We start from the raw sequence: 27874 nt of genomic DNA, 5'->3' as shown, positions 1-27874 counted from the left end.
TATATGATAGATAAAAAGTTAAAAACTAAAAAATTATAATGAAGAAAAAGCTGAAAAAAAATTTAACAAAATTTTTGAGGCTCGCAGCCTAATTCTTAAAAAATTCTAAGTATGTTTTCACATTTAACTTATGTTGTGATTCTTAAAAATAGAACTCTTGCAAAAAGCTGTGCAGTAAAGATAAATCAGTGAAAATCCTGTCAGTATATTCAGCTTATTTTGAGAAGAGTAGCATTGATATAACCTGAGATCAGATTGTGGTTGTTTTCTGCCCACCACGCTGAAGCTCTAAAGAGATGGGTGAAAACAAAACAATCTGAAGCATATTGCTATCTCGAAATCGTAAGGACCGCGTTCGTCTAAAAGGACTAGGAACGACAACAAATTTTTGCATGGTTTTTGACTTTCCAGCGCACAACAAGTTTCTTGTTGTAGGATTTTCTGCGGGAGGACTATTTTCCTCAGATGTTTAACCCTTTAAATACCACGGTACCACGGTAAGTTTTTAAAGAAAATCGCTAGTTCAAACTTTAAAGATCTCCGGATCTTGAAGGAGCTGCGCGGACCTGACTGAATGATAGAAAGGTGCCCAGTAGTAAAACTTCTAATTAATTTACTAGAGGGGTAGAGGACAGAATCAAGTAAAGCAGGGCTAATTTTGGAGGTTTTCGAATCACTCGTTGACCAATAATGGGCAAACAACGGTCGTGGATTTTTGTCAAATTTTTGCATTTTTTGCCTTTTTGGCTTAAAATCTCGCTGGAAAGGCTCACTTTTGATTTTCTTTTTGCTTGACCATGAAACCCAATCCAATTCCTACGATTAAGACCAAAAATGACGATTTCTAAATAAATCTGGGCAATGTCTAGTATACCCGTCATTGATACTTAAAGGGTTAAATTTCAAGCACCTTCAGAGGTTTACCATGCGCGTAAGAAAATTATTAACAGCTGTTATCAGGTTATATTGATATCAATCCAAACTGGCTAAGTTCATAAGTCGTGATATCTTTTTCACCAAACTTGGTGACATTTTCAACAAAATATTGAACATATTTCATAACTTTTTCTGCTCTACCAACATTAAGTACTCCATCTCGATGTACCATTGTAAAATTCAATTTCTTAGTGGAATAAACGAAGAATACCATTAACGATATTGCCGGTAATAACCATTGCCCACCACAACAATATGAAGCTTCTACTGTGAAATCTTTGTGTTCCAAAGGTGCTGGAAACCTGCGAAAAACAAAGTAAGTAAATCTTTTTCATTATTTGGATAAATTGAATATGCTTTAAATTATGTTGTAGCTATCGTACAGTACCTCGGTACAACATCAGATTTTTCGTCATACTATACATGTTTTTTTTAATGCATAACGGTTGTAAGCATATGAAGGCTCAGATTTGCAGAATTCCTAATCATAACATGAGCATATATGCCAGCCTAAAATATTTTTCAAGTTGTCATTTTTATCTGTTTAAAAATGTTTGGTCAAGTAAAAAAAAAGATATTCCACGGCTAGCTACATTCCACTGCTCCCAAAATCTGAACAAATTTTTACAAAATTTTTGAAATTTCACTAAAAACTTGGCTCGGGTTGAATCATAAGCATATAATTTAAGCATATAATAAGGATAAGCTATGTCTGGATGCTTTGAGAACTTAATCATACACGAGCCTGACCAAGGGGTATACACTTGCTTATAAAAAAAACATATATTATTTTTTTTTATTTGTTTATATCGTCAACTTTAAAGGTTTTGTTTTTACATAAGTGTTCCCGTTTCATATGAGACACATATTTCATATCAGGACAGTGTCTTGCTATTGTAATATTCTGCTGATATAAGCAAAAAACCACTGGCAAAAAACTGTTCTTTTTTCCTCTTTCTGACCAATCTTGCTCCACATCTGTATCAATCCGATGTATGAAAAAGCTTGATTGAATTAAAATTGACGAGTAAGCAAACGATATCACTCTTATCAAAAAATAAAACTCTTCTCTCTCCATTTTAGCCTGGAAATCCAAGCGTTAAACTTTGTTCACAGTCTAGTTTTATGATATTTTTGCTGCTTGTTTAACGCTTGGCGCAGGTAACTCGCCAGCAGGGAGATTTTTACCTGCAATGCAGGTTTGGCCTGATTGGCCAGCTTTCGGAGTTTAATTAATAATTTCAATACGTGCGCATAATTTATGGAAAAAGCTGACTCTGCAGAAAAAAGGAAAACAAAAAAATGAAAACATAGATTCATTTCGAAACAAAATGGCTGTTGGCTGAAAGTCTAAATACATGTAATGCGTGTATACTTCTGTCCATTCGATTTTTCACACTAAAAATGAAATGAAAATTGATTTTTTTCAATTATTTTCAATTTTTCATTTTTGTTTTTAAATAAAAATTGAAAAAAGAAAAATTGAGATTAAATTTTCAATTTTTATTTCTTTGTCCATGTGGGTGACATTTCTGTCATGATGATGTATCATTTAGATTAGACGGGGGTCTGAATATGGCAAGAGTTGAAGCTAGGCTGATAGATTTGTCGCAGACTGCTGTAGATGTTATACATATTGTCCTATAACATCTTTATCACATTATTAACATATTACACGATCAGAAAAAACATAATAATGTAACATCTATTGATCTAATGATATAAGATCTTATTGACAAACTGGAATGATATGCAAGACCGAAGCTTTTGGCAAATTAGCAGTAAAATCTGTTACTTTGAATCTCCAGCCGGATCGGATCGGTGTGGGGATTATGGAAAGGAGGTGTTTATGGTCATTCTACGGAAGGTTTTTGTAGCTTTTTTTAGGTTTAGTAGTTCTAAAGATTTACAGCAAATTGTAGCTGTCGCGATTATTCTCCACCGTGACTTGGTGAAATCTTTGTAAACTTTCTGAACCACCCAGCCCTGTTACAGCATCTTCAGGACCTTCAAATAGTCGATTACTCCAGCGTGACAGTTGTCTTGCAGAATCACTCCACCAATTCTGTTCTGCTAAGTATACATATTGCAATTTACGGATCTCGGACTATACTTAGGTTGAACCCATCTGCAGAAGCTACGTTTAAAGCCAAGTATGATATAATTTTAAAAGGTAGTATATACTTATGATGTTACATCATCACTATTATTTGATGAGATAGGAAACAACATTAAAAAACAGTGTAAATGTTTTATGTGATAGAGATAATATACAATGGATGCCTAAGCGCAAGCAACAAACATTGCCATTTCAGACCCCCGTCTAATCTAAATGATACATCATCATGACAGAAATGTCACCCACATGGACAAAAAATTAAAAATTAAAAGATGAATCTCAATTTTTCTTTTTTCAATTTTTCATTCAAAAACAAAAATGAAAAATTGAAAATAGTTGAAAAAAATCAATTTTCATTTCATTTTTATTGTGAAAAATCGAATGGACGGAAGTATACACGCATTACATGTGGCTGATGTTTTGTTGTGGTTTTTAGTAGCTTTAAAAGTCTTTAGAGCTTGTGGAGGATTTTAATGGTAAGTTTTTTATGTGTGTTTGCCTGGGTTTCCAAAGTTCAGAAAGTCTGTCAACAAGGGTTCACACACAGACTGTTTATAACATTCTGTGTCAGACTAATCTACCTAGACCAAGCTCTATAATCTTAGAACTTTGTGAGGTGAGGTATTTTTTGTTTTTTTCTAAGATTATGAGCTTGGATTCCCAGGCTATCTCCATTTGTGCTCTTTTTCTTTCTTTTGTTTTTCTCTTCAATATTTTTCTTTTCCTTCTATTTAGATGAAATCAACATCAAAACAACACAAAATACAGCATTTATGACAAGTAAAAGTGTGATAACTGGTTTATCGTCAACTTGCACACCCCTGTCTCGCAGCCCCGGTGGAACTTTTTCCTCAGTGTAAATAGAAATTCTTCTTATAAGGCCCGACCGACCCTGAAATTTTCAGAAATCGACGCAAACAATGGAATTACTAAAGATATCATGATTTGGCAGAAACTTATTTTGACGATGCAGTCCTTTTTTGTGATTTTGCGATAACTAATTTCGAAATTTTCCTAATTAATTCACCAAAAGTAGTAGCTTAACATGAATTTGAATGTAGATAACCAGTTAAAATCAAGACAAAAATCAAAAATTTTAAGGATATATGTTAATATCATCTTACTTTAGCATATTTGAGAAACATGTATGTCTATCCATTCCTCCCATTTTCTTCGTTGCAACGTTCAGTCGTTCTTTATCCTCCGGCTGATCAAACAAATCATCTCTTGTATACAAATCGAACAAGTATATCATTGATTCGTCACTTAAGATATGGTTGAAGATATCCTTGACTTGCCTTGCTGTTTCCCAGAATGTCGAATTTCTACCCACTTTGACGGTGATAATCGGATTGGACGGCATGAAGTTAGCACATTTCCAAGAAAGTGCTTTAGTTGTGCGATCACGTAAATTTATAGGGATTAAAAACAGCAGGCTGACTTCATCAGGGACATTTTTTTGATTTTTAAACATGCAAGCAGCCATAGCACATGCTTGAACTCCACAAAAAGCAGCTCCAACAGTAATTCCCTTTGCTTTGCATTCTTTCTTGAAATTCTCAAATTCGATCTCAGTGCTTGAATATGGTGTAAACACTACTCGATCATTCTCTTCAAATTCAAAATAACAATTAGCAGAATCCATTACGTTCAGATGAAACTCTTTGAAACTCTTTTGTTGTTCACGAAACTTTTCTTCGGAACCAAAAAATTCAAGTCGATAATCTTCAAGAGATTTTGGAGCTGGATATTTCATTGGTTCGTAGTTAGCATCTTTTTGAAGCTCGGAATAAGTCTCTAAAATGAGACTAGTCATAGCAGTAATGCCGGTCCCATCCACACAGTAATGACTTGCAACAGCGATGACCACAGCTTCTTCCTTACAAGGTTGGATCAACATTAATTTAAAAGGTGGATAAGTTTCAAAATCGGGCCTCAAATGTTTATTATTGTATTCTATGCAAACATCTTTCCAATTAGCATCTTTTGGTAACACTTCAAAATATTGCTGTATCTCTTTTAGAGGTTTGAAGTAAATTTCTTCTCCCTCGAACCTTAAAACAGCGTTGATGTTGGGCTGAGATTTGATGACTTTGTAGACAGCTTGATCAAGTAGATGAGTATCAATTTGACATCTAGTTTTCAATAATGTTGGAATTACTATATTGTATATTTTCTTTCGATCGACATGGACTCTTTCACCAAAGCCCAATTTTCTTGTTTGTTCTGACATCTGAAAATTATAAAAAAATAAACTATGATTTATAATGACTCAAGATCCTCCTATAAACAAGGTTCGGATGTTTTAAGGGAAATTAATGGATGATGGGTATTGTCGAGGCTCTACCTGTCCTATCCTCATATAATCTAATTTTCACAAGAACAAAGAAAATCTGAAAAGGGGTTTTGGATAATTGATCGAAATGATCGCTGACAACATTAATTCAACTTTTAAGAAATTCAAACTCAAAGAAGAGGTTTTTAAAATGTTGACAGTGTCGAAATAGTCTAATATAAAGAATCTAATTCAAAACAAAATTTGGTTCAATAAATGGTGTACATGGGATTTCCGAGCCCTCCATCTGAACTTACTAAATTTCATGATCAGATAGAGTAATTAAATCAAAGGGGAGATGAGTGCAGAATGAACTTTGACAAAAGTTAGTTTTCTATGAAATACCTTAAGTGGATAAATTTTGGCGTGGATTTAATTTGGCGAATAACCAAAATGCGATTTTTGGCGGGGATTTAATTTGGCGAAAGACAAAAAAGCGTTTTTTGTTAAGGTATTTTGTTAAAGCTCAGAATAGAAAAAATAATACGTGTAACATAAGATTGGTTATAAAGGTAAAAATAGTTTGTTAAAATGTATACGGTTAATACACGATCGGCTTAAAAAGGCAAAAATAGTTTTCTGAAATTTCTCGTTAAAAAAACCTGATTTTCCTTTAATTTTGGCGGGGATTTAATTTGCGAAAGGGAAATTTCGAAAAATTTGGCGAATTGCCGAATTTGGAAATTTCGGCGATGATTTAATTTAGAGAATTTTAACAAAATTCGCCAAATTTAATCCCTACCAAAATTTATCCACTTAGGTAATCTTTAACAAAACAAGCTCCTAGTATTACAAGAAAAAGAGTTACACTTACATTGCGAGAATAAATTGATGAATGTTGCGGAATAACTTCACTTGCCTGTATACTTCTCTCTATCCTTTTCTACAAACATTTAGCTTAGACATGTAATTGAGGAGCGGGCTGATTAATCCATAATAGCCCTGCTGTATAAAAAACTAATCGATTTCATAATAGTTGTGCAATTCGAATATTTTGATTGGTTAGTTGCCATGTCATTCGATGTAATCGAATTCGAGTAATTATATGGCTGATTACATTTAGCTTAGACATGTAATTGAGGAGCGGGCTGATTAATCCATAATAGCCTTGCTGTATCAAAAACTAATCGATTTCATAATAGTTGTGCAATTCGAATATTTTGATTGGTTAGTACTAGTAATAGCAATGGTTTAGAGTGTGATTTGGGATTAATAACCCCGAGGTTCATTGAAAACATTTCAAAATAGCCTGAACGTAGTGAGGGCTATTTTGAAATGTGGGGGGGGAGGGGGTTATTAATCCAAAATCACCTGAGAATACCTCCTTTTTACTTATTTTGTTTCTTTTTAATTTTGTCACTTAATAGAAGTAATAGAAGTTTGAATGGTGCAACTAACCAATCAGAATATTCAAATTGCACAACTATGAGATCGATTAGTTTTTGAAAAAAGTCGTAAGCATTTTCTTCGAAGATTTTCTTTTTCTCTTTTCGCATGGTGATTACAGCAGGGCTATTACGGATTAATCACCCCGCTCTTCCCTTACATTTCTAAGCTAAATGTAATCAGCCATATAATTAGTTGCCATGTCATTCGAACTTCTATTAAGTGACAAAAATAAAAAGGCTCTGATAGAGGGGAAAATAAAAGCAATAACGTGTAGTTTGCCCTTCTTCTATTAAAATTAGTTGATATTAGCTTTTAGATGAGAGATATGTATGGCGCGCCTGAGCGGACAAAAATACTATCTTCCAAAAATAGATACTATTATTCAACAATACATACTATCTTTTCAAAATACATACTATATTTTCAAAATACACAGTATCTTTTCAAAATACATGCCAACTTTCAAAAATACATACTTATCTTTCAGATACAAATACTATACCGGGTGTGCCAAAATAAATAGGCCTAAGATTGAAACTTTGACGTAACTTTTTTCAGTTAGAATAGAAACTTGAAATTTTACACGCGTCTTAAGCAACCTATTTCGAAGCTTTCCTGAAAGTTTCATTCTTATAGCTTTAGTAGTTTTAAAGATATGGAGATTTTCCTAAAGGATTTCAAGCTCTCTAGCGATTTCTCTCGTTGAAGCGTGTGTCCCAGGTTCTTCTTCCTGCGAGCAGATCATTTCTTCAACAAAAGCTTTATTTTCAGCAGTTCTGACATTTCTTGGTCTTCCAGATCCTTTCCTTACTTAGGCAAAAATAGGTGCTGGTTATGTGCAGACGGTAAGGGTCGGGCTTTTCACCTTTCAAAGTCTCTCTAAGGGTTACAAAAATCAGGAAATTTCAAAGTAGTCTCTCTAAGAGTGGGAAAAATCACGATTTTTAGAAAACAAAAAAAGTCTCACTAAGGGTAGGAGATTTTTGAAAATCAGAGAAAATTTTTCGAAAAAGTCTCTCTAAGGGTCACTTTTTCACTAAAATTTAGTCTCTCTAAGGGTCGGTTTTCGGAAGTACCGTCCGCACATACCCCTCATTCACCAACCCAAGTACCCCCCCCCCCCCCGGAATGGCATCTTTCTGATTTCAAAACAAAAGCTGAAATAAACAAACGCAACTCCGGTTCGGATACTAAACGCTAGGGAACTGTGGTTGACAATTTTTTTGTTTTGACGTCAAGTCTATAAACAAGCACATTTTCACATCCTTTAGGAAAATCTCCATATTTTTGAAACTACTAAAGCTGTACAAATGAAACTTTGAGGAAAGCCTCGAAATAGGTTGCTAAAGATGCATGTAAAATTTCAAGTTTCTATTCTAACTGAAAAAAGTTACGTCAAAGTTTCAATTTTAGGCCTATTTTTTTTTGGCACACCCGGTATTCAAATATTCAAACTATCTTTTCAAAATACATACGACCTTTCAAATATAAATGCTATCTTCAACCATCTTTTGTAAAGGGCCTATCTGTACTGTAGGTCATACGATCTAACTAGCTAGCACATGCGTACTCCTAGTCTCTTATCAGTGACTAGTGTAATGGGAACAGTGCAAGTGTGATAATGGTGGGTCTAGTGTTTGACTCCAACGAGTGGTCGATTGCTAGATGTGGTATATGCTTTGCCAAATCACGGTTTATTGATGGTAAAATTGTTGAAGTTGAATATACAAACCAACTAATTCCTGAGCCTGAGACTTTTCTTGTTTGAAACTAGATTTTTCTTAAGTTTCCACGTGTCTATAAGTGCGCATGCTCCAATAAGAAAGTGAGCTTGATCGTACGAGGTCAAGTACTCATCCTCATTTTTATCATGTAGATGGGCCCTTAATGAAAAATATACATACCGCTTGGGTATTTTGAAGATAGCACATATTTTTGAAAGATAGTATCTATATTTGGAAGATAGTATGTATTTTTGAAAAATTGATAGTATGTATTTTCGAAAGATAGTATTTTTCGAAAATCAGGCGCGCCATAAATATGGTACAATTTAATAAGACTCATAAAAATACGGTATAAGTTTCCTGTCGTTGCATAACGGTTCACATTATCAAAGTCGTTAAGTTTTTACAGCCTAAAGAGGCCGGAGGGGGGGGTGAGGATTCCACAAGACTAAGAGGGGTTAAGAAATTATAACCGAGGGAGAGGGAGTTTCTGGTTTTAATCGTGATTAAACAGTATGAAGAATAATAAGCCATATATGACCGTGTTTAAATATTTTCTAGTTTAATATCTATACAGTAGTATTTTGAAATTAAGATGAATCAACTAATATTATAAATAATTATACGACGAACTCCACTGTTTTAGTCTATGCTGGCTAGTTCAGAAGCCGTGATATCTTTTTCGCCCGACTTGGTGACATTTTCAATAAAATATTGAACGTATTTCATAACTTCTTCTGCTCTACCAACATTAAGTACTCCATCTCGATGTACCATTGTTAAATTCAATTTCTTAGTTGAATAAACGAAGAATTCCATCACAGAAGTTGTTGGCAATAACCATTGCCCACCACAACAATATGAAGCTTCCACTGTGAAATCTTTGTGTTCCAAAGGTGCTGGGAACCTGTGAGAATGGAAAGTGAAGATCTTGAAGTCTTTAGTTTAAAGAATGAAATTCAGAACCAAGACAATCACAGTGATAAAGAAATCTCACATTTATTAAAGGACTGATAACAAAACGGTTTTTTTTTAAAAGATTCGACCCTGGTAACTCTTCGATATATAGCTCGTACAAAAGTCGAGTGATAAAAAGTTGCCTGAAGATTGTCACAAAAGTGGCATGAAACTGCCAGTAGCAGAATAAAAAAGTGTCTTTTCTTTCTGACTGAAGTGATAAAAGTATAATCTATCATTAGAATAACTTACTTTAACATATTTGAGAAACATGTATGTCTTTCCAAGCCTCCAATTTTCTTCTTTGTAACATTCAGCCGTTCTTTCTCCTCCGGCTGATCAAACAAATCATCTTTTGTAAACAAATCAAACAAGTATATCATTGATTTGTCACTTAAAATATGGTTGAAGGTATCCTTGACTTGCCTTGCTGTTTCCCAGAATGTCGAACCTCTACCCACTTTGACGGTGATATAAGGATTGGACGGCATGTAGTTAGCGCACTTCCAAGAAACTTCTTTAGTGATTCGACCACGTAAATTTATAGGGATTTCAATCAGCAAGTTGACAACATCAGGGACATCTTTTTGATTTTTGAACATGCAAGCAGCCATAGCACATGCTTGAACTCCACATAAAGCAGCTCCAACAGTAATTCCCTTTGCTTTACATTCTTTCTTGAAATTCTCAAATTCGATCTCAGTGCTTGAATATGGTGTAAACACTACTCGATCATTCTCTTCAAATTCAAAATAACAATTAGCAGAATCCATTACGTTCAGATGAAACTCTTTGAAACTCTTTTGTTGTTCACGAAACTTTTCTTCGGAACCAAAAAATTCCAGTCGATAATCTTCAAAAGATTTTGGAGCTGGATATTTCATTGGTTCGTAGTTAGCATCTTTTTGAAGCTCTGAATAAGTCTCTAAAATGAGACTAGTCATAGCAGTGATTCCGGTCCCATCCATACAGTAATGACTTGCAACAGCTATGACCACAGCTTCTTCATTACAAGGTTGGATCAACACTAATTTAAAAGGTGGATAAGTTTCAAAATCTGGCCTCAAATGTTTATTATTGTATTCTATGCATACGTCTTTCCAAGTAGCATCTTTTGGCAACACTTCAAAATACTGTTCTATCTCTTTTAAAGGTTTGAAGTAAATATCTTCTCCCTCGAACCTTAAAACAGCGTTGATGTTGGGCTGAGATTTGATGACTTTGTAGACAGCTTGATCAAGTAGATGAGTATCAATTTGACATCTAGTTTTCAATAATGTTGGACATACTATATTGTATATTTTCTTTCGGTCGGCATTGGCTCTTTCACAAAAGCCTAATTTTCTTATTTGTTCTGACATCTGAAAAATATAAAAAAATATTTACCAATTACCTGTTCATAATTACTCATAATCGTCCTTTAAAACACCCCCTTCTCACAGACCCAATGAGACCCCTTCCCACTGGAAAAATAGGCCAAAATATCGTCCCCGGTGGAAAATTATACTCCAATTTTTGTCCCCACCGAAAATAATCAAATACACCAATTCTCACTGCAAAATATATCCTGTTTTTCCCATCCCCACCCAATTTTCTGACTTAAAAACAAAAGAATATGAATCACCAGTCATAAAAAATATGAGAATGTAAATTGTAAATCCCCATCAAATTTCAATCCGTTATTTTTACCCCCAGTGGCTGAAAAAATCCTACCAGGTCTGTGAGAAGGGGGTATTTAAAGTCATGCTCAGAAATACCAGAGTAACCAGGTTTGAATATCCAGCGAAATTTGTTGAAAAACTCAAACTTTCACTCATAGTTTTGAAAGCTTTTCACAAAAAAATTACTTTCATCGTTGCTTTTTCTTTGTGGTTTCAAGCTAACCTGACATTTACCTTCATCCTAAACCGCCCCCTTATTTCCAACAACTTATAAGATTCTTAATTATATGGTTGATTACATTTAGCTTAAATTTTAAAGAACGAGCGGGACGATAAATCCGTAATAGCCCCGCTTTTTTGTAATCGCCCTGATGTAAACAAAAATTTCTATTGGTTGAAAGAAAAGTATCGTACGATATTTTGATTGGTTAACAAAATATCGTACGAAATTTTTAAGCCAATCAAAATACGTTCGGGCTATTTTGAAATGTTTTCAATGAACCTCGGGGTTATTAATCCCAAATCACCCTCTAAACCATGTTATTACTAGTACAAAATGATCAATTCATAAAAAAATCCACTACGATTTCCACTATGTTACTTAAAGCAAAAGATCACAAAAGGGGATATCTAAAAATTTGTTTAAAAAAGATTTTTATAAGAAATTTTAATCAAAATAAATACTAATTCTGAAATATATACAATTTTGCATTTGACTGATCAATAAGATAACTACCAGGAACACAGAACTAAAACATATCGTTCGTATATTTCTTTTAATGCTCTAGTTACCCCATTATTGTGTGTTTACTGATTATTCATTCAGATTCATTGTTTTTTCTTTGGTTTCTGATATGTTGATTTCCGATGATTTTTCATGTCGAAATCATCATGTCCTTCCCTAAAAATGAACAACAAAATCAAAATTCAACGTAACCAAATGTACTTGCATACTTTATACATGGGTTTTTGTCAAAATCTGTCTTAGTCTTATCACTGGCGGATAGGAAATCCTGAAAAAAACTAGCTTGGTTTTCAAAAAGTTGAGCCACGAATAATCAGGAATAATCCCTTGAAATAAACCCATTCTTCAAAAAATGTCCTCTGATAATAATGTACCTGAAACATCGTTTGCAGTAGAGGTCATTATCACAATCATGACATCTGATGGTTGCATCATTGTTACATATACAGCACCAAGGGAGTTCATCATCATCCTCTTCTACTGGTGCTCCACCAAGAGACGTCATTGGCTGGAAAGAGGACGAAAAATAAACCTTTCAGAGTTACCTTCAAAGGGAAGAAATTTACATGGGGAGAAATTTTCGCGGTTTCTTTGCGGACGAATCTGCGAAATTTAGTTCCGCGAAACACGAATATTCTCTGGATTTAAAAAATCACCTCTAAAATTGGTCTTTTTAGGACAAAATAGGCTATTTTGTAGACATGAAAAATTCTCTCAACCGCGAAATTAAATTCCGCAAAATTTCTTCCCACCAAAATTTCTTCCCTGTATTACCACTGAAGAGATCAAACTCAATTAAATGGTCGTGATATCTTAATAAAAATGGCTTACAAAAGGCCAGGGTTCCAACCACCTTTGATAAATCGAAACGGAAAGTTTAAAAACTATTCAAACAGTTTATAATTTCCGTGTCGGGATTTACAATTGGGACGAAAATCAAAGCAAAAAATTCTCAACTGGATGGATTTCTGTCTACAGACGAGAAAGTTGCACCAGTGAAAATTAAATTCAAAATATTTTGAGAGCAAAAATATAAAGCCATTAAACCTAGGATTGTGATAGTGACATCTAGGACTCTTGACTACCAGTTATTTAGGTGATCCTTCAAAAATAAATACCAACTTTGAAGACTACTTACCTTATTAGAGCTAATTTTTGCCTTCGCAATCACGTCACCTATAAAAAATGAAAAAATGAAAAAATGGATTTTAAAATATTAAGGTTTTAAATGAATTTTTTATCTCGCATTTTTCAGCTCGCAAATCGTGCTTTTATTTCATTAAATAGCAACTCGCAACTCGCAAACTCGCAACTTGCAAATAGCAACTCGCATGTTACAAATACAATCTGGATTTTGATTTTTTTTTATCTCTATAACGACAATGCTTCTTCCTTTTCTTTTTTTCATTCGAGTAACAATTTATGAAATCATAATACCATGCCCAGCTTCTTTAACTTTATCGTCCAGGAGTGATTCTGCCAACGCCTAAGGATAAAATTTTTGTGTGAGTTTAAGGGAAATAGTTTTGAAGCAAATTTTCTGTTCCTAAGAGTTGACTCTCGCTAATTCGAGCTCGATTGGGGGATCTTATTTGTTCGCATTATAGAAAATATTCGAAGAGAGTTTCTCCGCCCTTGGGAGTGGGAATAAGTTCGAATTTTAGAAGAGCGAGAGTCCACTTGTATTCAAATAATCAATAATAATTGGTCAAAAATATGACAGTTATTTTACGATTTAAAACTATGGGATATGGATATTATGGATATGGATATTTTTGGTTTTCGTTATTAAATATTAAATATTGAATTATAACTTTGAGCAGAATTTGCATCATCACACAATAAAAGCAAGAAGGCCCGTGTCTGAATTTTATAGTTATAATATAATCTTATATATCACAACATAAGTGATTGCCATCTATTTGTATGACAAACCTTTCGAAGAATCTTCTTCATAGCTTCGTCCTCATCTTCAGAACTGTCATTGTATTGCTCTTCTTTTAAACGTTCTTTTTCTTTTCGTACCTCGTCTTCGAAGGTGGTAGAAAAATTTAATTTAAGTCATTTTTTAGCATTAGAGAGAATAACACTTCAATAAAATGTTCATTGTTCCTGTCCTTTTTGAAAGATTCAAACTTTGATTAGTCCATGTAGTTTATATTTTTGAAACCATATTTTTGAAGAATGTAGGTCTAAAGCCCAATTAAGATGCATACAGAAATGTTATTTGTTGGGGTAAAAAAATGTATGAGTAGAAAATTAAGAAAATTATACAGATTTTGTTCAAAACAAGAAGCTGTCAAAGACGACTGATATGATTAAATAGAAGAAAATGTTTAAAACAATTATTTTACCAGGGTCTTGATCTTTCAACTTATAAAATCGATCTTCCATATTTTGAATATCTTTACTCAGTTTTTCTCTTGTTCCTACTTGACTTTCATCAAATCGATCATCCAACTTGACTTCATCCTGTGTTTCTTTCATCAACTGCAACATCTGTTCCTCTTCTGTTAATCGAGGCTGTGGTTGCAAAATCTGAAGATTTGCACAATAATAAGATTTTCATGGTCATGAAGTAAAAAGTTACTAAGGTCTATAGTACTTAGGAGTTTCCCCCAACAATAGGTGTTTTTGATACATGCCAAATGACAAGAGTTACCAAAATGCTTCTCAGATCACTAATTTTGATTTTCTTACCCTATTTTCACCCTACAAATAGTTTGTTGCACTCCCTTTCATTGTTAACTATAACTTGTGAACTTTCTCATTAAAGAGGTACTGAAATCCCTTTTTGTGCAAGCCACCACCTCATCGTAAATTTTACCTGTGAACAAAATACCGATATCTACATACATTGCCTTTATTTGCTGATGAACTTGCTGCTTGTCTTCCTGCTAAATTATTGAAGCGCTGGTGAAGATCTGAATCTGTAACTGGCTTTGAAGGTTCTAAAATAGTTGAGCAGAAAGGCAAGGAATTATGGGGACAATCGAGTTTTGAAGATAAATCAAAATTTGGAATACTGTAGATTGTTGTTCTTTAAACTTAAATATGCATTAACAAATTAATCAAACTACTTTTGACCAATTTTGACATCTCTAGACTCTAAATTAGCATACTATTCTATTTGAACTGTAAAGAAAACGAAAAAGCAAAACAAGGTTCCAATTCACATAAACATAAACGTCTTCTTTTTTTAAATCCAAAAGATTTTTTAAACGTCGGGCGTTCTCGACGTAATACGGTATTCATTTCTGTTCATTTATTAAAAAGTGTGTAGGAGTCATAATTGTTTTGGATATGTGCACTATGAGACTGATTTCTGCGCAATCTAGCTAAGTGACATAATCAATTTATAAGTTAAACCTTTCTTTTCCTTTAGTTTTTCCAGTCGTTCCTTAATTGCAGTATCTTTGTCGTTTTCTGAAATATCTTTAGATAGACCATGTTGCTTTTGCTGTTTACTCTTCTTATCAGCAACATCTTTCATTGAAGGACCAAGGTATACATTAGGATCATCTGATGATACATTTGCTTGACCATACCCTGTCGTGGAAGCCGAAGCTTGACCAGGTTTCTGTTGGACTGTCCTTTAAAAAGGATAATCGGATAACCTAAAATCAATGGTCAAAAGAACCCCTTTGGGGTCCTGATTAAAATCTCAAAATATTTTGGCTTCACTATTTTCCAAAGTTGAGAACTGACAATTTTCCACATTATATTTACATAGCTTTACAATTACAGCATCAAATTTTTGCAATAAGACAAGAAAATAATCATACTTGACATTTAACTTCTTATGACAATCCACACAAACATTGGTTTGTTTACCACCAAGCCTTTTGACAGATGCTGTATAGTTCAAGCAATCTTTACAAAATGCCTTTCCACAATTTGGACATCCATGCTGTAAAGAAAAATGTAATGAAATAAAATACAATACAGCACCAATGACACCGCCATAAAATCATGGATTTGAAACGGAAAGACATCTTGAATGTCCAACACAATATCATCGCGATAAATTATTTTCTGTCCATAGCAAACTTACATAATTTTATCAAAAAGTAGAAAGCCATTTTGGAAGTGTCTATGCTGACAGAGACAGAAAATTGAGCAGTAATTAACAATAAATAATGAATATTCAAATTCAGGTAAACTGTATTCCAAAGACCTTAAATAAGAATTGAGGGAATATCCATTGGAATGAAAGAATTGAAGAACATCTTTGAATCTTACTATAAATACATTCTAGATGTGCGAAATAAAGTATAGAAAATTTATTTCATAGGTACTTAATTCCTTTTGCATTGTGTTGAGGAAAGGAAAGCATTTTTGAAATTTTAAAATTAGTCAAACAAAAGCTATGATGAAAATTATGTACCAAAAAAAGTCCAAAATGAGAAAAATCATGTAACAGACTTTTTTTGGCAGTAATAGTTTCTATAACTTGTCTAATGAGATTACAGATGAGTTTACCTCTCTTTTTCGCCAACTAAATTTTGAGGTACAAGTAAAACATGACATGTTTCATGAATCATCGCTCACAATTATAACCATAATTTTTTCATGTGATACACATTTTACCCTGTAAATACAGTATAATATTATAGTTTGTCATTGTTATGGGACAGTTGTGAGTACACCATGAGAAATATTTTACGAGTTTCTAGATTTTTCCATAAAATATTTTCTGAGCCTTTAGGCGAGGAAAATATAGGGAAAAAATCTAGAACGAGTGAAATTTTTCCATATTGCACGAGCAAAGGTTTGATAACTGGTTTATTGTTGACCCAGAAAATGAACTTTTTGTGTTGGAAAAAAGCGCAGGGCACTTTTGTAGCAAAGTGACGTTAGATTGCTCACCGCTACAATGCAACAACATCTTTTCGTCAATCTTTATTTTTACATAATGTAAAATTCAAGATTATAATTGTTTTCTTTTTAACCAATCAGATTGCAGATATTTTCTGTATCACGATAAAAAAAATACAAAATATATTCTTTCTACTTGTAATAAAAAAAATTGGCTGGAAAGACAAAAACATAAAAAATCAGAGAAATGTAGTTTGTGTATACAAAACATTAATATTAATCTACAATTATAAACTTTAGAATATTGACATGTTATACGGAACTCAATTCTTTACAAAGAGTACACACAAAAGACTCCCATGACTAAAAATATATAGAAATACAATCATACTTAAAAAAAGGAGAATCTTTTTTCCAATAACCAAAGTTTCTTGCTTTCTCGAGCATTCATCAGTTGCTTAAGAAAATTACAAGCAACATTTGTAATGTCTAGCTTCAAATACAATACATTGGTTTCAATTTACAAAACTTCATTTTAGTCTTTAGTGTCAAACAAATACGTTATTTGAATTATATTTTGTAGCAGGTCTCAGTACCAGACATTGAAAATAACTTGAAATACATTGCTTTTCATAATTCCAAAAGAAATACATGTAATTCTACGCCCCTGAGAATTTATCATAAATAAGATTTGAACCTCTCTTTTTATATAATTTACATAAAAAAATTTAAAATAATATCAAAAAATAATGTTTACTTCACTATAAAAACTACCTGATTTTGAATAAAAATTAATCTCACTTGACTTTGAGCTAGCTTGAGGAAGCCTTCATTAAATCAAATCATAGAATGTTATGATATAGTTGTGATACTCCAAAAAGCATCATTATTTTATAAAATAGCTTTTGGAAATAATGAACAAAAAGCTACTCCTTATAATAGAATAAAAACATTAACTGTGTTGTGTAACTTGTATCTCAGTCACACCTTTCCAAGCTCATACTCTTTCTGCTCAGAAATATTGAAGTAGCGTTGATCCTTTTTTTCAACAAGGTCTCGTGCAGGATAAACATAAGGAGGAACTGGTTCAATGAGATCAAGATCTTGTATTTCAGGGTGTTCTGTGTTTCTCTTCTTTTGATACAAAATAAATATTACAGCAACAATGATAAAGATAACCAAACCAGATATTCCCAAAATAATACCAAGAATCATTCCAATATCTGTCCTACGTGTATTTTGATTCGTTTCTGGGATTATTGCTTCTTTTTGTGGTACAGTAGATAATTTACCACATGCGCATTTATCACATAATCCAACTTCATAATACATATTATATGTGACATTTCTTTTCAGGATCATTTTGGTTGTATTTTTTGAAGACATTAACACCTTGCCATTGCTGTTGAATTTTTTAACCATAAAGTGAAAGATTGAGTCATTGTATTCATCAACTAGAAATTCTATTTGATTTGGTTTTACCAGGCTAAATTCTACTTTTGGGAAGAAGTTTTGATACGAAAATGGTTTACATGTTGTATTTGATGTCCGGATACTTTTGTGAGGTCCACTACAATAATCCCAATTTGAAGTGATGCAAATTTTATCAAAATGAGATAAACAGCTTTTTGCATCATAAGTAAACTGCTCTTTTAAATTTATGGATCTCATTTTTGTGATATTCCTGAATATAATTGATTGATCAGAGTTCACATTTGACAAAGTAACAGTGAAATAATACTGATTGTATTGTTTATAAGGTTCTGAAGGAAGATTTGATAATCCAAACTTCAACTGATTTTTCTGGAATGAATATTGAAATCTATTAGTGTCGATTTCGAGGGCTGGTTTGTAGTCTTTACATCCACGTACATTACATTCTGCATACTGAAAAGACTTTACAATCATCAAGTTTGTTTGTGACTCATTAATGCTATATATGAATATTTTCAGTTTCAATGATTCACCCCTATAAATAGGTCCATGTATAAAACCTTTGACTACAGGGCAAACTATTCGTTTATTTTTCTTCTCATTCTCACATTCAATAATTTGAGATACTTGAGAGATATTTACTTCCTGTTGACATTGAGCAGATATATCTTCTCTACAGAGCAGTATTTTGTATTCTGTATCTTTAATTGTTGAGTTAAATACAAAACTGAAATACTTGACATCAGAACCTGGTATATCATGTGAATTATCAACAACTGATTCACATCCTTTGTAATAAAACTCTTCATTATTTAGTTCAAAACCATGGCACAGTATATAGCAAATTACTTGAAAAAGAATAAGGTTAACAATTTTTTTCATCTGAAACATAAAAATTAAATACATTACATACTCTTTCAAAAAGTTCTTATTAAGTGTTTTTATTAAATTGCTCTCAGCCACATATTCTACAAGTAAGAAAAGAAATGTTGATACAGTGTTCCATAAGTAAGTAGAGCTTTTGAATATATGAAAAATCTACCACATCAAAACCAATTCAATCCAATCCAGTGTCAATAAACAATTTTGCATTCTTTAATGTTCAAGGACTTTGCCCCCAAACTGTTCAGAGCAAAGTCCCTTTTATAAAAAATAATATATGCAATAAAAATTTACTGTTTCTTGGACTGTCTGAAACATGGCTTCATAAGGGCCATATGGAAGCAGAACTTAAGATTGAAAATTTTACCCTATTCCGATGTGATTCTTCAAGAAAGAAAAGAAACAGAGGGAGATACACAGGTGGAGTGTGTTTTTACGTAAGAGAAGACATTGGTGCAACATTTGAAGAACTCTATTCTTACTCCTCAAAAACTGTACAACTCCTTTGTATTTACTCGAAAGCTGAAAACATGGCTTTGTTGGTAGTTTACCGCCAACCAGACGATAAAAGCAATGGAAATCCATCGACATCCAATGATTTTATCACCCCACTCAATGGAGTAAAAACAGCAATATATCAGAGCTAGGAGCCACCCCAAACATCATTTTTGGTGGTGATTTCAACCTACCTAAAGCTACCTGGCCAGATGGCTCACCTAAACCTGGTTGTCCTTTGGATGAAAGAATCATCCTAAACTCATTGAATCAATTCTGCAATGATTATTTCATCTCTCAATACGTGAAAACTCCCACACATAAAGATGGAAACATACTTGATCTTGTTTTCACAAACAATGAAAACATTATCCATAACTGCTCAACAGTTCCTGTCCTTCAAAGTACCTCACACCACAAAATTGTCCTGGTATCAACCTGTCTTAATGTTAACACTGTATCAGATGAAGATGAGCAGCCAGAACCTCGTACAGGTTTTAGCACCCTGAACTTCTTTGCTGATGAAATAGACTGGGAAAATATAAAAGAGACCATGCGTCATATCAGGTGGAAGGAAACACTTAGTGACGACCCAAACGAATTATTGGAAACCATAAATGCCCTGTGTTTCAAAATCTGTAAAGATAATGTACCAACCAGAACACCAATAGAAGGCAAAAGGAGATCAAAAGTTGAAAGGTATCGTAGATCCTTAACCAAAAGACGGAGAAAAATCACAAAAAAACTTATACTCACAAATTCTCAAACCCGAAAGAAAAAAATCAAAGAGGAGCTGCTGCAAATCGAAAAAAAATTGCAAAAATCCTTCCAAGATTCAAAAAAGTTTGCGGAAAATAAAGCTATTGAATCAATCAAAAAGAATTCTAAATATTTCTTTGCATACGCCAAGAAGAAATCAAAAGTGAGAACTAAAATTGGACCACTAATAGACAAAAACGGGAACCTTACAATGAAGAATAAAGAAATGGCTGACATCCTTTCAAATCAATATGCTAAAGTCTTCAGTGAACCCATGTCACCTGACGATCAAGCTTTCAACACACAAACCACTGAAATATCAGAAATGGTAGTCACTGAAAATGACATAATGAAAGCCATTGACGAATTATCACCATCCTCAGCTGCTGGTCCAGATGGTTTCCCAGCAATAGTCCTGAAACAATGTAAAGAAGAATTAGCCATCCCATTGTGCCATCTATGGAAAAACAGTCTGGAAAAAGGAATTGTTCCAAACAAATTAAAAATATCAACTATAACCCCAATCTACAAAGGAGGAAACAAATCACTGGCTGCAAACTACCGACCAGTCGCCTTAACATCACACGTTATAAAGATCTTTGAGAAAGTCATCAGAAAACACATTGTCAAACACATGGACGAAAATAACTTTTTCAACCCAAATCAGCATGGCTTTAGAAGTGGAAGATCTTGTCTGAGTCAGCTCCTTGAACAACATGATCTTATATTAAACTTACTTGACAAAGAGACCAATGTAGATGTTGTTTACTTAGACTTTTCTAAAGCTTTCGATAAAGTGGATCATTCAATTGTTCTGTCGAAATTCAAAAGGCTAGGAATAACTGGTAAAATCTATAATTGGATAGAGTCCTTTTTGAGAGACAGGCAACAAACTGTAGTGGTTAATGGTGTGAAATCAAACAACCAAGAAGTTATCTCAGGTGTACCACAAGGAAGTGTACTTGGACCCCTGATTTTCCTGATACTCATTGGAGACATAGATGAGAATGTTATCCAATCTATCGTCAAGTCCTTTGCAGATGACACTCGCACAACCAAGTCAATAAAGAATGCTGAAGATGTAAAAATATTGCAACAAGACCTTCAGATTTTATATCAATGGACAATCGCAAACAATATGAAATTGAATGATGCAAAATTTGAATTGCTACGTTATGGCTCAAATATAGAAATCAAAAATGAATCTCACTATACCTCACCATCAGGAGATAAAATTGAAGGAAAGGAATATGTTAAAGACCTGGGAGTTCTTATGTCCAATGATTGTCTATTTAAACATCAAATTGAATCAATAATTGAAAAAGCCAAAAACATCATTTCTTGGATATTACGTACCTTCACTTCCCGCTCTACACATACCATGATCACTCTCTATAAATCACTTGTGATCCCTATACTGGAATATTGCTCAGCGTTATGGAGCCCCAGTACTATTAGTCTTATTCAAAGACTTGAAGAGATCCAGAAATCATTCTTGAAACAAATAAAAGGAACACACCAAAATTATTGGGAAAGTCTAAAGAAGCTTAGAATATACTCACTTCAAAGAAGGAGAGAACGCTACAGGATCATATACACCTGGAAAATATTGGAAAATCTTGTGCCAAATATCAATGATTGCTTCAAATCTAAAGACCATCCAAGATTAGGACGAATGTGTTTTAGCAAATACGCCGGTCCAAACAATTCAAAATTACGCGACAGTACACTGACTATACAAGGAGCAAAACTTTTCAATGCAATGCCAAAGAGCATTAGAAACTTGAAAAATTTAACTGTTGACAAATTCAAAAATGCACTTGACAAACACTTGCAAAAAATTCCCGATGAACCCCAAATCCGTGGTTATACAGGGTGCAGGAGAGTTGACTCAAACTCAATTTTAGACATGAAATCTCTCTGCTGATCCATTTCTTCCTTCAGGAATTATGGATTGAATGAAGATTGTGGTGTGGATCAAAAGATTCTTGCCAGAGCGGTACGCTCAAACACATCCAAAAGTAAGTATCAAAAGTAAGTAATAATTCTACAATTTTCTGAAATTGGAAATTGGAGAAACTTTTTCCAAAGATTTGAAAACTTAAGATAATCTTTCCAGAATCAGAATTAATCAGAAGATCTCATTTCGAACAAATCTGAAACTAATTTTAGCGAGCAGTAAAATTTGAACATTTGGCAAGGCAGCAATTTTTTTTTAACTTGGTTAGAAATAATTCTGAGGAATACCAGGATAAATAAGTTTTATCATGCTTTCCTAGAAATGAGTGTTTAATGACACAAGTTAGCGTTCAAAAGACCAGACGGTGTCAATCGAATATATCAAACGCCGAATCAATTGAACACAATCAAACACAATGGAATAATTACCATTCAATGTCGAACCTAATCCAATTGTAATCCAATATTACCAAGGATTTGTCATCTGATTGCTTCGATAACATTCAACATTGTATTTGATTATGTTTGATTATGTTCAATTATGTTATGGTCAATTGATTCAATTGCATTCGCTCGCATTAAAATCGCTCTTGTCTTGTGTGGTACTTACGCGCTTGCTCTGATCTGATTTTCCAATGGTGTATTGGCAGCTGCCCACGCTAAAGTTCTAAAGCTCTAGAGGAATTGGCAATCAATTTTATCAAACATAATTGTAACTAAAGTAATTAAACTAATCAAACATTTTTCACTACCATTACCACGAGATCAACCGTTAGATATAAATGATCTTCCACCCACCATAGATGAAATAACCAAAGCTATTACCAGACTTCGTAATAACAAAGCAAGTTATGATATTTCTGCTGAACTACTAAAACTCAGTCTTGAAAGTAACGAATTCAAAACAACTATCCACAAATTTTTCAATGACATCTGGGAAAATAGACTATTTTGGCAAAGGAGAAATAAGTGCCATATTCAAAAATAAAGGCTCTCCCCGTGATCCAACGAAATACCGCGGAATTACCTTATCGAGTATTTTGACCAAAGTGCTTGTGAACATTGTTTTGAATAGATGTCTCAACTTTTATGATGATATACTGAATGAAGGACAAATGGGATTTCGACCAGGGAGAGGATGCACGGACGGTATCTATTGTCTGAAAAGAATTCATCAATGGGCGCGAAAACAACAAAAAGAACTTTTTATCGGCATGGTTGATTTGTCCGCTGCTTTCGACCACATCCGTAGAGATTGGCTATTCACCATTGTCCAAGGATACTTTGGAAACCTAACAATGTTCAAAATCATTGAAGATATGTATGATAAAACTAACTGTTCAATGAAAGGTTGTTCTATAATCTTTGAAACTACCTCGGGAGTCAGACAAGGCGGACCCGAAAGCCCTCTTTTATACAATATCTACGCTAACCACACACTTGAAATATTTCAGCAGAGGTGTCGTGAAGCTGGAATTCGATTTGTTGATATCCCCTACAAAATTCCTACTGAAGTCACTGGAACCGAATATGCCATAGCAGGAATTCTACTTCTTTTATGGCTAGGATATGCCGACGACATTGTCCTAGCAGCTTGGTGCATTGGAGATCTCGAGAAAATGATTGGGATATTGAACGAAGTATTTGTTGAATACTGTCTAAAACTCAATCCGGATAAAACCGAAACCCTTATTCTAAACTGGAAATTAGGAAAACCAACTATAAACGACATATATCCACAGTCAATTATAACCTTGAATGGGATCCCAATTAGAAACTCAAAATCATTCAAATACCTGGGAGCATTTATCGAATATGACAACAGTTCAACAGGAGATATTGAAATAGAGCATCGCATCACTTCAGCCATTTGCAAATTTTACGAATTGAAACCTTTTTTCACGAATTATAAAATCAAACTTCATACCAGAGTTCTATACCTCGAATCACTTGTTCGCTCCCGTCTCATGTATGGATGTCAGTGCTGGACATTGACCAAGAAACAATTCAATCATATTGAGAGTCAATATATCAAATTCTTACGTTACCTAGTCAGAGGAGGTAATCAACGCAAACCTGAACTGATTGAATATACAACAAATGATGGAAAAAAAGGAACATTCAAAAAACTACTTTACTCAAATGAGCAAATCAAAAACCTTATCGACCGGCCTTCGCTTTCTAAGTACCTTCAAAATCAGCAATACAACTGGATTGCACACTGCACCCGAGCTTCAAACGAATGCTACATAAAAAAGTTAACTTTCGAACAGTACCACCCTGGTCTAAAAAAGAAACCAGGTGTAACGAATTCGACATACCGTGAAGTCATCAGAGATGCAAAGTTGTATGGACTGAGTGAGTCAGATGCACTCACAATGATGGTGGAAAGAAAATCCTGGCGCTCCACGGGCGCCAACCTCAATAGAGTTTAAAACATATTTATAAATATATTTATTATTTACTATTACTTTTTAACTCTGAGGAAAGATATTATTTTTTATTATTATTAAACATAAACAAATCTCAATTCAACATAATTTGAACGCAAACAAGCATAATCGAAAATACCCAGGAATCGGTCATTCGATTGAGATTCGATTGCCTTCAACAATCAAATTGCAATTATTTGATTGCATTCGATTACATTCGCTTGGTTTGATCACAATTTTCATTTGAACTTGTTTGATTGACACCATCTGGCTGGATAAGATCTCTTATTATTTGCAATACTTTCCCTCAGCAAATAAAAATGTGATAAATTGTCTTGTCTCTAGGTACTGTCAACTGCTCCAACTTGGGACTATCTTACGCACCATGGGGCGGCCATTCCACCATCATTTCACCAAACCTCCAAAGTCATTTGATTTGAGTTCAATGAACCGCGTATTAAAGAATACACGATTTCTCTTTCGCACCGAGTAGGCTTTTAAATCGAAATATGAAAAAAATCCGTGGTGGAAAACACACGCGAATGTGAGCGTTTGACGTCACTTGCGCAGCAAGTTACACACTCGCTATTTGATAATCTCATCGGGGGGGGGTAGGCGGTTAGGCGGCGGGCTTTCTCTAATTCTCCATTTGGCATCCGGTCATTTTAAATAGAAACAAAAGTTTAAAAGGGCGAGCTATCAGTGAAAGTTATTGTGACATGTTATGACAGAAAGTATGATTGCTAAACTTGGTGGAGTTATCAAAACAAATTTGTTGTCAAAGAGATTTAACAGTAAGTGAAAATACAGGCCAGATATCAACAAGTCCCATGTTGGAACAGTTGACGGTAACTGTTGTGGAGTAATTAGGTACCGTGAGAGGTCCTAAAAAGCTGACACCACTGCCTAATTCTGACCCCCCAAATAACTGTTATGAAAAATAATTCTATGTTTACAAACATTCCCTCTCCAAGTTGAACGATAAACTATTGCTAGAACTCTCGAAACAAAACATCTAAAACAAGATAGCTGCAATGTCAAGATGTCAATAAATGTAGTCAAAAATGTGAGGTGTAAAAATAATTACCTTTTATTCTGGATCAGTTGCTCATGTTTAAAACGATAACAGTTTTGTAATAAAAGTGACTTGTGCGGGAAAAATACGAAACAACTTGGGCTGGTTTCCATCAAGAAACAAACAGACTAAATTGCAAAAATGGCGCGAAGTTGAAAAAAGGGCTGATGCGGTAGTACTTAATTTGAGTAACAAATCTCTCCCTCTTTACCACCCATAAGTACGGATGTTTATTTACAGAAGGCCTGCAATCAAGCCAAGTGCCAGTGTAAAGTAATAAAAACCAGGCTTATTACGTAACTTTTCAAAATGAGCACGCTCGTACACAGACCTCTTTTATAATTTTGTGTGCTTTGGAAGATCAAAACATTTCATTACTTTTTATGATGCTGTTACTACTGTTGTCATTCATTTATGACGTTGTGCATATTGCAATAAAAAAATATGTTTTGTTATAAGAAGCAATTATTGTTATTTGGTTCAATTGGTTCAGTGTATCAAATCTCTCAGTTTAGTTGACACTTTGGTATCTTCGTTGCGTCACAGCGAAAGGTTTGCTTTTATTCTAGTTTGTATCTTTGAAAGACCCCATCGGACTTAGCATGGTGTTGGATTTAGGACCTCTCACGGTATTCAATAGGCAGCTGCGTTCTCCAAAACAACTATTTAGAGCACACTGTATCTAATTATTCATTAATGTGTATGGTATATATCGTCGCATCAAAATAAGAAAGCCTTAAGTCCATTTTTGTAGTTTTGAGAAAATCAAGTTTAAAGGTTTGAAATGGCTGCCATTTTTGACCATGTTGGGCTAGCTAGCTGCTTTTTTGATATGAATATAAATGAAGAAAGATCTTTCAAGTTCTAAAGTATCAACATTGTCACTTATACCATTGCGGAGATATGAATGCTTCTTCATAGCATGTTTTTCGAGAATGGACTTAAACCTTTCTATGTAAATTTCCTTGATTAAAACTGAAAATTTGAAAAATTTCCAGTGAAAAAGTGTCTTAACTCCAAAATGGACTTAAGACTTTCTTGCTTTAAACTTTCTTAACTTTTTTGAACTCTTTAACTAAAACCTTAATCTAAAAGGTCCTAAAGTCCAACTAAAATGACAATGGACTTAAGACTTTCTTAACTTGAGAAAATTTCAAAAATAAAAATTCTTATTTTTCAAAAAACTTAAAATTAGGCCACTTTAGGTTGGTTTTTGATGGATTTAAGCCAAAAATTCGATAAAAAATGGGGTGTAAAGCATCGGTATGGTCATAACTCAATTTTTGAAAAAATGGACTTAAGGCTTTCTTATTTTGATGCGACGATATATGGTATTTTTTTGAAGTTGACGAACTTTTTTCCAGCCTGTTGAATAATTATGTAGTCCAGCTATAAAAACAATGATAGAGCCATGCATAATTACTGTATCATGCATTATTGTAATAATTATGCATGGTTTTATTATTGTTTTTCTGCTGGACTACATAATTATTCAACAGGGTGGCCTCTTTGAAAAAAGGTCTATCAAGGTCATCTAATGTGTTCTTGTTGTCTAGGTAACCCTAGAACCAGCCTAGAACACATCTTTTAGAGAGACAGGGTATACATTCAAGAGGAAATCGATGTAATCTTGTTGCGTAGTAACCCTAGAAAGTTTCAGAACACATCTTTTGTGTAGAAAAACAAATATCTTAATGTCTTTCTAGATTTTTTAGACACATATCCAACCTTAAAGTAGCAATAAGTTTGTTTAGGGAGACATATAGTGTAATAAAGGTTTTCTACAAATCAGAGAACACATCATTTGTGTTAAAAAATTGAAGATCATAACATGTGGTCTCCTAGAAGATGAGATTTCTAAAAGATTTCTAAAAAATCTCTCCGCCGACTGCTTCTGAATTTTGTCCTCTACCCTAGCTAGGGTAACCCAGGCTCCCAAGATAGATGACGTTATCATTAAACAAATTTCTGCTGGCGTAATTATTTTATTTATCCTTAAAAATACCCTTACAATTCTCTTATAACTATGATTGAAAAAGCTATACTGACCGTCCGTCGTTAGTGGTCAGGCAGTCAGGGAAATCCCTCAATTGCGGTATACTGCAATTGCGGTAGTTTTCATTCGTGTTTAGCCTACAAAGGCTTATAACGACT

General features: G+C 33.8%; 1 protein-coding gene across 4 annotated transcripts; it reads right to left on the bottom strand.

Moving 5' to 3' along the window:
- Window positions 1–27791, bottom strand: LOC136816025 (abscission/NoCut checkpoint regulator-like). 4 transcript variants are annotated; one of them, XM_067072453.1, is made up of 12 exons: window positions 27770–27791; window positions 16349–16457; window positions 15652–15776; window positions 15236–15459; window positions 14723–14817; window positions 14221–14404; window positions 13802–13896; window positions 13304–13352; window positions 13005–13042; window positions 12241–12374; window positions 9713–12022; window positions 9039–9410 (listed from the first exon to the last, which is right to left on the bottom strand). In XM_067072453.1, the coding sequence occupies exons 2-11, from the start codon at window positions 16394–16396 to the stop codon at window positions 11950–11952; spliced, it is 1065 nt and encodes a 354-aa protein (XP_066928554.1). In that variant the 5' UTR covers window positions 16397–16457; window positions 27770–27791; the 3' UTR covers window positions 9039–9410; window positions 9713–11949. The 4 variants fall into 4 exon arrangements, with proteins under 4 accessions (XP_066928552.1, XP_066928551.1, XP_066928554.1 ...); XM_067072451.1 differs by lacking the exons at window positions 9039–9410; window positions 9713–12022; window positions 12241–12374; ... (7 more) ...; window positions 16349–16457; window positions 27770–27791 and adding exons at window positions 1–1238; window positions 4180–5288; window positions 6205–6282; XM_067072450.1 differs by lacking the exons at window positions 9039–9410; window positions 12241–12374; window positions 13005–13042; ... (6 more) ...; window positions 16349–16457; window positions 27770–27791 and adding an exon at window positions 8–1238 and having other exon boundaries at window positions 9713–11945.
- Window positions 27792–27874: the final 83 nt, after the last annotated feature.

This window comes from Clytia hemisphaerica, unplaced genomic scaffold (genome assembly GCF_902728285.1).
Source record: "Clytia hemisphaerica strain Z4C2 unplaced genomic scaffold, Clytia hemisphaerica genome assembly, whole genome shotgun sequence".
Taxonomy (NCBI): Eukaryota; Metazoa; Cnidaria; class Hydrozoa; order Leptothecata; family Clytiidae; genus Clytia; species Clytia hemisphaerica.
This window is presented reverse-complemented; position numbering and strand designations above follow the sequence as displayed.

Coding starts and splice junctions, on each gene's coding strand:
- LOC136816025 (XM_067072450.1), bottom strand. CDS start 10,821: ATGTCAGAACAAATAAGAAAATTAGGCTTTTGTGAAAGAGCCAATGCC. Junction 1,239..9,712: donor TGTTTCTCAAATATGTTAAA/GTAAGTTATTCT, acceptor TGTTTTTCGCAG/GTTTCCAGCACCTTTGGAAC.